Raw genomic sequence first — 12,764 nt, forward strand, 5'->3', positions numbered from 1 at the left:
AAGGAGCGAGGCTGTCCTTGTAGCTGTTGCCAGGGGAAGGCACCATTCCCTGCCCGGGGCTCCAGGCGAGCAGCTGTGGGAGGCCTCGGGGCAGTTGGTTCCCTCGCCCTGTGGGTGCTGGGCTGCGCTTTGGGCGCCCCTCAGGCCGAAGGGCCACGTGTTTAGGACACGCTGTGGTTCGAACCCAAAGGGGCACGGCTCACGTTCTCCCCTGGTTGTCCCTTCTCCACAAGGGAGCCCAGGGCCAAGCTGGTTTTCCTGCAGCTGTCCAGGGCCCACACTTCTTGTGAAGCAGGTAAAGCTCTCCTTGCACGTGGCTGTTCCTGCAGTCCATCCCCAAGACACTGAAAAACCTGTGGTTTGGAGAGAACATGTAGTCAGGAATGTCTTTGTTTTTTGGGAGTCTGGAGATAACAAATAGATTTTTCACCCAGCTCCCTGAATCTCAGCAGTCATAGACAGAACAAGGGAGTTGTCACGCCTTGCTCACCAGTAGAGGAAAGCAAAAACCCTCAGCTGAGCACAGGCTGGCCCTCCTCTGCAGCTGGTATCCAGGACCTTCCCTTAGCCCTCCTGGGATGGGAACAGCATCCTTCCTCACTGGGGACTCTGTGTGGAAGGTTCACCTGTTTCAACTGATGTATTCTTCTCTCTCCACAGGGAGTCACGGAGGAAAACACCTGTGGCTGTTTCTTTGAAGGAGAACGAGCGACTCTTCGGTGACAGCGCGCTGGGGATGGTGAGACTTCTGCAGCTCCTGCACGCAGCACACACATATCCTATGTTGTGACAAATGCCTGAGCCACTGAGTTTTATTGTTTGTCCTGTGCTTCTCCTCTCCTTGATGTGTTGCTGGCTCTGTGCTCCTGACTCCCATAGCAAGAGTCATTCCGCACGTTGCCTGGGAGAGTTTGGGCTGGGAATGCTGCAGCTGAAGGGCTGCAGGTGGGTGACACGGTTTTCCTGTCTGCAGTCCATAAGGACGCCCAAGGTGGCGTTCCGCTACTTCCAGGACCTGCTGGGCAAGCGAGTGGATAACCCCCACGTGGCACTGTACCGGGCCCGGTTCCCGGAGCACGAGCTGGTGAGGGATGAGACCCGGCAAACTGTTATCTTCAAGCTGTCCCCGTAAGTGGCTGCTCTCGGGTTCTCTGTGGGAGGGACTTTGGCTGCCAGACTTCTGCAGCTCGCTGTTGATTTTCTTTCCCATTACAGAACGTTACAGTATTCTCCTGAGGAGATGCTGGGGATGGTCCTGAACTATTCCCGTGGCCTGGCTGAGGAATTTGCAGGTTGGAGGGATTTAGCTGTTTCTCAGAGTCTGTGTGTGTGTGTGTGTGTGTTTGTACATTATAGGATTTGAATAGAGATGTTTGAAAAGACAAGGATTTTTAGAAACAGGTGGTTGGGTCTCTTGAGCGGTAGGCTGTAAGCAAGGCTGAGCTGCTATCCAGTTATCAATTCTTTCTAATATGGTGCAGGTTTGGGGTCTGAATCCTATCCTTAGAGGCAGGCACTCCTGTTCCTACCCAGGCTTACAGGTAGTCTCTGGAGAAGAGTGAAGTGTTTTCTCCCTCATGTGTGTGACCAGAGCAGAGGCACGTGGAGAGGTGGCTGCAGGGGAGAGTGGAAGTGTCTCTGTGCAGACTGTGCTGTAGCTGCTCTGGATGGAGATTTGCTGCTGGAGCTGAAATAAAGAGCAAAACCAGCACTTTGTTGTGAAACTTAGAGAAGAGGTTGTCATGCATATTTCATGCTGTGTTGGTAAGCAAATACCACAGTAATGAAAACTATGAATTTCCTTGTGTTTGACTCACATTGTTACTCAGAGACTGTGTGCTGAGTAACACTAGAGCCAGTCCAACGACTTTGCACTGGAGAGTGAGCATGATCCAGAGATAATGTAAAGTTCTGTGAAGATAATTGTTGAAATTGAAGGCAGCTCAGAATATTTGAGAGTATCCTGACTTGTGAAAGAGAGATCAGTAGACACGTGGCTTTGTGAGAGAACGTGCCAGGTCTGCTTGGTTTGAGCAGGACATAGATTGATCCCTAGGGATCCTGCTGCAGGACTGCATTCTGCATGAGTCTTTACCTTGGGTCCTCTGGATTTGCTGCTGTCACCCCATCCCGACAAGTCTTTGCCCGTGGCTACTTGCTGTTCCCGGCACCTCTTTCAGAGCAGCCCATCAAGGATGCAGTGATCACGGTCCCTGCCTACTTCAACCAGGCGGAGAGGAGAGCGGTGCTGCACGCTGCCCGCATGGCCGACCTCAAGGTGCTGCAGCTGATCAACGACAACACAGCTGTGGCGCTGAACTATGGCGTGTTCAGGAGGAAAGACATCAATGCCACCGCACAGGTAGGTGCAGCTGGAGATGTGGAGAGTCCTGCCAAGTGCCTGCATGCAGGGGAGAAAGTGCTGCAGAGAGAATCCAAAGAACTTAAAGCAGACTCTGCTAGCCAGCCAGTCTCCTCTGGTTTATGTTTTCATCAGCAAGACAAAGAGGCTAAACCCTGTGTGAATGTGTGGTGAAGCCTGAAAGGTTCTGGAGTGAGGGTAGGTGCTGAGAGGTCCTATTTGTGATCCTGTGTTTGTTCCCTGCCCATCAGCCGGGGTGGGGGGAAGTTACTGTAATGATTCCTTGAGGTATTGGAACACCAGCTCAGAAATACTTGGTTTTCCTGAGGTTGAAGAAACATTTGAGCTATGAAATAGATGGGAAAAGTTTTCTCATCTGTTTTTGTCAGGTGTGAACATCTCATTGGTTTGGGCAAAGTATGAGTCCTGCCCTTAAGTACAAAGCCAGTCCAGCGTCTGGACAGTCGTGGCTGTGTCACACCAAAGGCCATGTGTTCTTTCCTTATACGTGGGGGATATCCAGCAGTTTCTGCCTCACCGTCCCAGCTTTTCTTTGCAGAATATCATGTTTTACGACATGGGAGCGGGAAGCACCGTTTGTACTATTGTTACGTATCAGACAGTGAAAACTAAGGACTTGGGAACCCAGCCTCAATTGCAGATCCAGGGCATTGGGTAAGAATTCCACATGAGCTGCACAAACCCCACAGGTCTCAGGAAAGAAACCGTTTGTTTCACAGTCTCTTCCAAATGCCGAATTTCGCAGTGAGGCTTCAGCACAGTAATTTGGATGGCTGAGTGGGAAACATTTGGAGCGAGAAGGCTCCAGTTGGGAATGGTTTTGGTGTTGCTGTCTTGTGCAGATGGTAACTGAGAACCTCCAGGAGGGAGCCAGTTTACTTAGTTTGCTTTGGGCTTGTTTTTTGATAGCCTCAAGCATCAAAAGTTCCACTTCATGTAAACTTATAGAAGTAGAATGTGTCAGTTCAAAAAAAGAAGAATGTCTTCCAGGGAGCAGTGAAAACCAGTGCACTTAACACATTGCCAAATAAAGAGGGCGATGCTGTGCATAGCCAGCCCAGCAATTTAAACTCCAAAGCATTTTATACTGCTGTTTCCAAGGAAATGTCTGGGACCTGAGACAGTTGTGCTTTGGCTTCTCAGCTGTTTGATGTGCTTGAAAATATGGCTTTTACCAGAAGTATAATGAAATTTCCTGCTCAAAGTCTGTTGTGGTGGTGACTCTTTCTTTTCTTTGTTGCATTATAATGTGTTGCTTGTGGAACAACTGTTGCTTTTTCACAGTCAATCACAGCTGATAATACTGCAGCTACTTTTGGTCTCTTGCTGCTCTGTGTATTGTGAGATAACTCATTAGGTTCGTTTGCATTTCACCTCGGTTTCAGTCATTACATTTCCACTCATTCTCTTGCCCAGGTTTGACCGTACTCTTGGAGGTTTAGAGATGGAGCTTCGTCTCCGGGACTACCTGGCAAAGCTCTTTAACGAGCAACACCCTTCAAAAGATGTCCGGAGGAATCCCCGGGCCATGTCCAAGCTGCTGAAGGAGGCCAACCGCCTGAAAACCGTGCTGAGTGCCAATGCTGACCACATGGCACAGGTCTGACCTTCTGTCTCAGGTCCTGCTTTCTCGGGCTGAGGATGGGGTGAATTATGGGCTGGCGCTAGGGAACGCTGTCCCTTTGCAGTGTTGGTCTGCTGAAGAGCATTGTTCCTGGTGTCCCAGGGCCCGAGGCAGCACCGGAGGTCCCTCTCAGCTTGTGCCAGCTTGGTAGCACTGGGGATTGAGTGGATTGAAAAAGAGTTGCTCGTGTCAAGTTTGTTAAATAAACTTTCACTGAGAGAAGCTGTGTGTTACACCCATGTTCCATCCTCCCATCACTGTAGCAATGGCAGGGTTCGATGAGCGTGGTCGGGTGTTTGGTGCGTTAAGAAAGCCAGAACTCTTAGCACACTGAGCAAGTCAGGCAAAGATTTTTCTTGGAGAGTGCACCACAAATAATATCATTCTGGCTGGGTGTTTTCTTGGACAGATTGAGGGGCTACTGGATGACATCGACTTCAAAGCCAAGGTGTCAAGGCAAGAATTTGAGGATTTGTGCTCCGACTTGTTCCGGCGCGTCCCAGGACCCGTGCAGCAGGCTCTGAGCAGCGCAGAGATGAACATGGTATGCTTACAAAAACACATGAACAAGCCTGAAGTTTCTGTGTGGAGCTGCTGCCACATCATGATTTGAGGCATCAGTGGTTGTGCACTGCTGGGAGGTAGATGCCTGCTGTTGTGATAGTGGTGTGGGTGCTGCCAAGAATTCCCCTGCTGCAGTGTCAAGCAGGAGTGTGTTGCGGTTCCCTGCACTACCCACCAGAAATGAGGGACTTGGAGAAGGGGTTTCTTTCTGTCAAAGCACTTTACTCTTGGGCTGGAGGTTTGAAATACTGATCTTTCCTCTTTTTGTCTCGGGTACTGATTGTGGTCTCCTGAAGTTTTAACTGAATGAGACTGGAAACAGAATTACTGGTGTTGGGGCTTCTCCTTTGCATGCTCCCTAAAGGGAGCCCTGTCATGGGCTGCACTTGGACAAAACCTGAGGCAGTCCTTTGGAGAGACTCACTGTAGTGTTAACTGCTCACTTTCCAGGGTGCCAGGGTGCTCTTGAGCAGCTCTGGGCTCTGGTATTCAATGCAAGACACTGAGTCACCTCTTAGAGTCTGGGTTTCTGTCTGTCCTGGTCCAACTGTCATTCTGGGTCACCGGCTCGTCTGGCATGGATTGTCTGTCTAGTTTTGATTCAAGCCCTGTGTTCCAGGTGACCTGAAGCCATGATCATGTTGTTGGACAGAGCTGACTCCAGGTGCCTCCTATTGGCACGGCTTGTGTCAGTCTGTCTGAGATGTCAGGCACTGGCCTGCAGGGACAGCAGTGTAGCATGGGTGCTCTCAGAGCACATCGGCGCGTGGTGACCGGGCAGTGAGTGTAAGGAAGCCCTGAACTTAGCTTTCCAAAATTGCTTTCTCAAGACAAGGTGACTGTTTCCATTCCCTAGGAAGGAATTGACCAAGTGATTCTAGTTGGCGGTGCCACACGTGTCCCCAAAGTGCAGGAGGTTTTGCTGAAAGCTGTGGGCAAGTGAGTATGTGAGGCCCCCTTGTAGTCTGTCTCCTATTGACAAGCTGCTGTTCGTGGCAGAGGCAGAAAAACTCATGTCTGTTGCTTTTCCCTTCATAGAGAAGAGCTGGGCAAGAATATCAATGCTGATGAGGCTGCTGCTATGGGTGCAGTCTACCAGGCAGCTGCTCTGAGCAAAGCCTTTAAGGTGAAGCCCTTCATTGTTCGGGACGCTGCTGTGTTTCCTATCCAGGTAACCCTTGGTGTTTCTTCTCTTATGCAACGTATGGGCGAGTGGGGCTGTGCTGGGAGAAACAGTCCAGGTTGAAACCTGTTGGTTTCCTTTGAGTGAGGAAGCACTGGAGATCTTTCTGCCAATGTAATAAAGCAAGCAGAAGAAAGTCTTCTGTACTGTACAAGTGCAGTATCCAAGGAGCGACGCGTATGGAAACATTGATTGAGGAATATTTGCCTGCTCCCCAACTTTTGCGTGAGGTAGAGCAGCCAAGTGTAGCTGATGTAAGATGCCACAGAGGAGTTTTGCAGTTGCTAAGCCTCGTTTTCTGTTTGTGATGCAGGTGGAATTTACTCGTGAGGTTGAGGAGGATGATAAATCCAGGAGCTTAAAGCACAACAAGAGGATTTTGTTCCAGCGCATGGCGCCCTATCCCCAGCGCAAAGTGATCACTTTCAACCGCTACACAGATGACTTCGAGTTCTACGTCAACTATGGAGACCTGACCTTCCTGAGCCAGGATGACCTGCGGTGAGTTGAGCCCAGCACCTGAGCAGGCAGCCCTGTGACCGTGCAACCTGCCTGGCTGGAAACGTATTGCCAGGCAGGCTGGCGTGTCTGACTGGCAGTGGCACATCTGTTCTCTGAGCTGGATGTGTGTTAGCAAACCGAGCCCTGCCAGGTCCCTGCTTTGGGGACGTCGCTGCCAGCATGACCGTGAGCAGGGCTTGGCTGCCCTGCATCGCTGTGATCCTGAGTTCACTCTGCTTCTGTCTCTGTGTCCTCAGAGTTTTCGGTTCTCTCAATCTCACTACTGTGAGGCTAAAGGGAGTTGGGGACAGTTTCAAGAAGCACTCAGATTATGAATCCAAAGGTATCAAAGCTCACTTCAACATGGATGAGAGTGGAGTACTGAGCCTTGACCGGGTAAGCACCACCTGTTGGGATGGTTGTCAGCTCGTGTATTTTCCAGTTCCGTCAGTATGGATGGTCCCTGCTTAAAACTAATCCTGAGCTCCTATTTCCAAGGTGGAGTCTGTGTTTGAGACCTTGGTGGAAGACAAGCTGGAGGAGGAGTCAACACTGACAAGTAAATGCTGAACTGTAATATTCACACTGTTTTGTTACCAGTAGTGGCTGAGATAACTACAAGTGTCTCATTTCTCTGGGTTTGTGGTGTGGAAGTTACGCAGTCTGACTGTGTATGCAAGGACATAGAGGGCGGTTGGAGGAGGATGAGTCTGGAGTGTATGGAGCTCACCTGTACCACCAGGGAAGCTCCATGGTGATCGTCATGGTTGGGAGGGGAAGGACTGAGAGCTAAAGATTATTCTCTTCCTCCTTCAGATATGTAACATTCTGGATTCTTTTGTCTCCCATCGGCAGAACTTGGAAACACCATCTCAAGCCTGTTTGGGGGTGGTGGCCCTACACCAGAGACCGGAGAGAACCAGACAGACTCTGTTCAGGTGAGCCCCAGGGTGACTGTGTCTTGCTGTGGCAATTACATAGAATTACCTGTCCTGTGAAACATTTGCATGGAATTTCTACGTTAAAAACACTGGTTTGCTTTCCCCTTTACTTGCCTTTGGTGACCAGGAAGAGGAAGAGAGCCTAGCAGACACAGGTAAAGAAGAGCAGGGGGAGAAACAAGATCAGAAAAGCAGTACTGAAGATGCTGGTGAAGAGCAGGGAGAAGAGAAGCAGCAGTCTCCAGGTCAGGCAGAAACTGCCCCTCCAAAAGGAGCGTCACAGAAAAAGGAAGAAGGCGAGAAATCAGAGCCTCAGGTGAGTGTCAGATTGAAGGAATGGGGCTGATTTCAGTGCCTGATAAATGGCATTCCCTCAGTGGAATTCTGCCTTCCCTATTAGTGCCCTGCCTTGGAAAAAAAGTTGCAGAATCTGAAAATCTGTTCCTTTGCTTGATTATATATATATATTTGCTTGTGTATTACAGGATCCCAAGGCAAATAGAGAAACTGTGAAAGAGGAAGAACAGTCCAAAAGTTCCAGTGACAGCACAGCTGGCAAAACAGAAGAAGAGAAGAAGATCAAAGCACCCAAGAAGCAGAAGCTTGTCCAAGAGATCACCATGGAGGTGGATGTAAACGATGTGCCTGACCTGGTGGAAGATGAACTGAAGAGTTCCCTGAAAAAGTAGGTTTGAAATGGCTCTACTGGGTTTGAGCTCTAGATAAAGGAAGTGAATTCCTTTGGAATGGTGATGGCTCTGCAGACCTTAGAAGCTGGTGTGTGATGTGCTGCTCATCCAAAGGCACTTGCTACCTTTGATTTCTGTTCTCTTTGCCCGTTAGACTCCAAGACTTGACAATCAGAGATCTAGAGAAACAGGAAAGAGAAAAATCGGCCAACAGCTTGGAGTCATTCATCTTTGAGACCCAGGTAAGAGAGGGGTGTAAAGAAATGACAGTTCTGAGAGAGTGGAAGTGTCTGGCCCAGCTTTTGGCTGATCTGAGTGCAGGGGAGTTATTGCTGGGGGAAGCAGATTTGAATAGCTTTTGTCTTTCAGTCACTTTTTCTGAAACTATTAAGCTTCCCAGGCCCACGTTTCCTCAGTACAAAATGAATCTTCCCTTCAGCGTGTCTGACACATTGAACTCTGGGTTTTCCACATCCCTTGTGTGCACTTACCTGTGTGCTTTGGAGCAATTGCCCCCGGGCTGTAAAGAACCTGCAGGTTCTCAGGAACTGTTGTGCGAAAGAAGCAACTAGTGTTAAGTGCATGTGAAATTATGGTTATTGCAACTTTACCATCATTTACCTGGAGTGTGCATGTGTTTATACCTGGTGTATTACCATCATGCTCCTGGCAGTGCCAGGAGCAGAGCTCAGGTTTGGGAGGGTGCAGGCAGCACCCCAGCCCAGTTGCAAGTGAGTGCTCTGGTGGTTTCACGCTCCAGGCTCAGTGGCGTTTGACATGTGTGCTTGCTCTGGTCTTTTCAGGACAAGCTTTACCAAGAGGAGTATCAGTTTGTCTCAACAGAGGAGCAGAGAGAAGAAATTTCCAAAAAGCTTAGTGAGGCTTCCAGCTGGATGGAGGAGGAGGGTTATGCAGCTGCAACAAAGGTATTGCTGTGTGCCGTCAGGGTACCAGTCTGCTCTCGCTGACGTGGAAATGACCACACAGGCTGACAGAGCCTTTGTAATATGGTTCTTGAGAGTTTCTTGCTTCCTCGGTGCATTAAGCACTGAAGAAGGCATGAAGTTATTCCAGCCACGGGTGCTTTTTCAATAGCTTCAGCAACAGCCTGTTGGTTCCACTTAAAGTTTAGTCGCGTGACCCTTTTTACTGCACTGAAACCGTGTTTGATAGAGTGAGCAACTACAAATGCAGTTTTAACTTCTGAAGTTGTTAGTGTTAGACAGTGCACAAACTGTCTCCTTTCTCCTCTGCCCTGATTGCAGGAGCTGAAAGACAAGCTTTCAGAGCTGAAAAAGCTCTGTAGGAACCTTTTCTTTCGTGTGGAGGAAAGGAGAAAGTGGCCTGAGCGCCTGGCTGCCCTGGAGAGTCTGCTCAACCACTCCACCATCTTTCTCAAGTAAGAGCAGGCTGTTGGGAGGGAGCATCGTGCAGCTGTAGGAGCTGCCAGCAGAACAGGACCAGAGCAAATGTGGTCTGAAAGTCACTGGCACTTGCTGAGAAAAGCCAAGCAAAACCATGCTCCCTGGTGCCTGGTTCTGCAGGATGTGGGAACAGGCACTTGTGAGCTCTGTCCAAACTGGGGGCAGGAAGGGGTCCAGCACTGCACACACTGTGTGGTGGTGGTTGTTCTTATATTACTGAAGCTGCAACTACAGAGTTGTCAAGGTGCAGTCTGCTTGGTCTAATGAAAATAATGTTTCTTCTTATCTGCAAGGGGAGCCAGAATGATTCCAGACTCTGACCAGATATTCACGGAAGTGGAACTGAGTACGCTGGAAAAAGCCATCAATGAAACAATGGTACTAAAGGGTGGAGTGATGCTGGGGGAAAGTGGGGTGGCAGTTTGGGTTGTCTTTTCTACCCTGTACTTCCACTCATGGAGTAGAGTGTGTATGTTTTTATTTTGTGCCACCGGCAAACCTTCCATGTGTTTGGCTGTTTCCTAATGCCCAGCCTGACCCCAGCGTGTCCGGGTGGGTAGGTGGTTCCTGTATTGCATATGAAGTTGCCTCCAGGGTGGTGGTGGAGCCCAGTGATCTGACTGCACGTGGTTTGTAAAAGCAGCTGCTGGGTTTTGTTTCTCTTTGCCCTGTGTCTGGGTAACTTAAGAGGCTGGTGGAAATGTAGCAGGGACAGAGCTGTCCTGAGGAAGGCAAAAGGGCCAGGGGCAATGGCTTTGAGATACTGTGATATACAATGGTTCCTGCAACCCAGAAGCATTCCAAAAGCACCTTTTCCCTTGCATCGCATAGATGTGGAAAAACGAGACACTGGCTGAACAGAACAAGCTGTCTCCTACTGAGAAACCTGTGCTGCTGTCCAAAGATATAGAGCTCAAGATCACAGCCCTGGACAGGGAAGTGCAGTATCTCCTGAATAAGGCCAAGTTTGCAAAACCCAAACCCAAAAGGGAGAAAAACACCACAAAAACGGATTCAGGCAAGAATGCTACAGCAGCCCCTGAGACTGAGAACACTATCCCTCCCACGGAGGGGAAACAGGAAGGTAAGGAGCAGGTGGGGAGCAGGCATACAACTCCTTGTATGTAAGTAGCCCATGTAACACACTCCTGTCTCTCTGCCTTGAGTGAAGGAGAGCTAAAGAAGAGAAGGACAATCGTTAACTGTGGGATTAAATAATCTTGATTTTCAAAGACAGCTGAAAAAGTCTACTTAGGCATCCTCCTTTTCCCCCACCACAGAAGAAACAGAAAGTATTTATAAACTTCTTAGGATGGTTAGTCAGTATCTGTTGCTGACTGGTTGCCTTCTAGGAAAGGTAGGTGCCTTCTAGGAAAGATAAGCCTCTGGTGTGCAGAGCCAAGTCCTCAAGGTCCTGTCCTAGATCAGGGAATAGAATGAGCTGTTGATGAGAAAGGTTTGTGGCCTAGATGGACCCCAGAAAAAATACCTCTTGGGATATAGGAATTGCTGTTTACTGAACTTTGTAAGATCCTCAGGTTATGAGTGCCCTGGTCCTTTTAAGTCTGGACTGCTGTTTGTCAGCAGAGTTCCTGACAGTTCCTCTAGCCTGATGAGGGATCCTGCTCATAGTCACAACTCTGAAGGTCACTTGCCTGTGCAACCTGTCAGTCTCCAGGGCTTCTGAGGACATAAAGCCTGGTACTCAGAAACAGTGGGAAATAAGGAGCAGTTTTGTGATGCTTCTGTGAGCATTGTAGATCAATCCACTGAGAGAGTGAACTGTTACAGACCAGCTGAGGCACCACAGCTGGCTGGTTTTACTTCACTTCTATGCACCTAATCTCCCTGCACCGTCTCCTGTGTCTTTTCCCTTGACTTTTGTTTCTTTATGCTTTAAACATAGACAAACCTGAGGATACTGGTCCAGCCAAGGAACCTCCTACAGCTGAGAAATCACCAGTAGATGACGAGCCTGGATCAGACTCCGGTGGGTAAACGTTTGAGTAGTGATCTGGAACTTGGGAGCTGGAAGTACAAGCTGTGGGCTTTGCAGACTTTTAGCTGTAGGAGGTAGTGCGATGGTAGAACCCTGACTACAGATCCGTAGTTAATTCTGCAGACGGGAAGACAAATTTTGGCTCCTTGCTGTTCCTACATGTTTGCTGTTCAGAGTGAAGTTCTAATGCACCACTGCCTCGGCAGCTGCTCTGTGCCTCTGTCCCTGCAGTCTGCAGCCAGTGCTGTGGCTGCACCACTGGCTCTGCTCCAGAGCTACTGTGCAGGCACTGAGTGCTTCTGCCACTCCTGTTGCGAGGACACCGGGTTCACAGGTGCAGGCACCTCATGTCTTCAGCTCCACAAGCTCAGAATTAGGCCCCAAAGCATCTTGCAACCTCTGTACCATGGAGTGAGAGTTTGGTGGAAAACTCGGTGGATGCTAGGGACTCTCAGCAGTGCTTTGCACACTGTGATAACCACTGCAGTATAACTGATGAGTTTGCTTCATTACACAGGGTCCAAAAAAGAGAAGAGGACAGAAGCTGGAGGAGAAAGCAGGAAAAACGATGAGTTATAACACCCCGAAATCCCACAAGTGTCAGCATCTATTTATTTCATGGTTACTTTTTTGTTTTTGTCATGGACCTGGTTAGTCATGATGTCAATGGGACACAAGAGTCTGACAACACAATGGGATAGAGATGTACATTTTTTTTATTTTCTTTCTGGGAATTTTGCCGCTACTAACTCAGTGAATTGGTTTTTGTTTTTCTTTTCTTGTGTGTGGCAGAGTGCCCACCGAGAATTGCCTCTGTTTCAGTACAGAAGTCACCAAAGTGACTTTTCTGTGGGGTGAAAGCAGTAAAGAAACATCTTAAGCTTTAGGAAGTAACTTGGAATGTAAACTCTGTGCCCACCTCTGGTGAAGATGAGTGCAGAAGAATATAGAGCTAAGGTGCCCTTGTCTTTGGCCCTGACTTACAGAAAGTCTGCAATTTCAGCTGGTGGGAGGTGTATTATTGTTTGGATTCACGGGAAGGTGAATAGAATCAGGGAGGAGGATGCTCTGTGCTTTGAGATGTGACCGTGTCTGCTTTCCATAGGCCATTGTTAAAACCATCTGTCTGTGCTCTTTAGCAGAGTCTGAAAACCAGGAACTGAGACTTGAAAGATTCTGTTTATAGTTTTAAGAGTTCAGAGAAGGCAACACCGAATACAGAGGAGAGGGAGAAGGGGCTGCGTCGGCACGTCCCGTAGTCGGGTATCTCGCGCTTGGACCAGCTGCATCGTGACCTCCCGAGTTCCTGCACACGTGCGTGGGGCTGCGGCCCTGGGTGTGCGTCTGACGTTGTTCTGCATTTTGGCCTCTCCGACCAGGAATAAAAATTACACCTTCTATCAGTGTCTTTAACGGCGGCAGCAGCGGCTGTGCCGGGGCGGGGCGGGGCTCGGGC

General features: G+C 49.2%; 1 protein-coding gene across 1 annotated transcript; it reads left to right on the plus strand.

The window, feature by feature from the left end:
- Positions 1-620: 620 nt before the first annotated feature.
- Positions 621-12,189, plus strand: HYOU1 (hypoxia up-regulated 1; the record flags this gene model as incomplete). Its single annotated transcript, XM_009081203.1, is given in 23 exon segments — positions 621-739; positions 974-1,128; positions 1,216-1,292; positions 2,181-2,329; positions 2,331-2,362; positions 2,909-3,037; positions 3,800-3,983; positions 4,417-4,551; positions 5,428-5,510; positions 5,610-5,742; positions 6,068-6,255; positions 6,513-6,651; positions 6,754-6,814; positions 7,111-7,193; positions 7,324-7,512; positions 7,682-7,881; positions 8,040-8,127; positions 8,689-8,811; positions 9,151-9,284; positions 9,603-9,687; positions 10,141-10,393; positions 11,216-11,299; positions 11,826-12,189. Coding segments are annotated over 23 exon segments (2,885 nt in total), but the record flags the coding sequence as incomplete, so codon positions are not given.
- Between the last annotated feature and the right edge of the window lie 575 nt (positions 12,190-12,764).

The sequence above is a fragment of the Acanthisitta chloris genome, unplaced genomic scaffold (assembly GCF_000695815.1).
Source record: "Acanthisitta chloris isolate BGI_N310 unplaced genomic scaffold, ASM69581v1 scaffold18708, whole genome shotgun sequence".
NCBI classification, from domain to species: Eukaryota; Metazoa; Chordata; class Aves; order Passeriformes; family Acanthisittidae; genus Acanthisitta; species Acanthisitta chloris.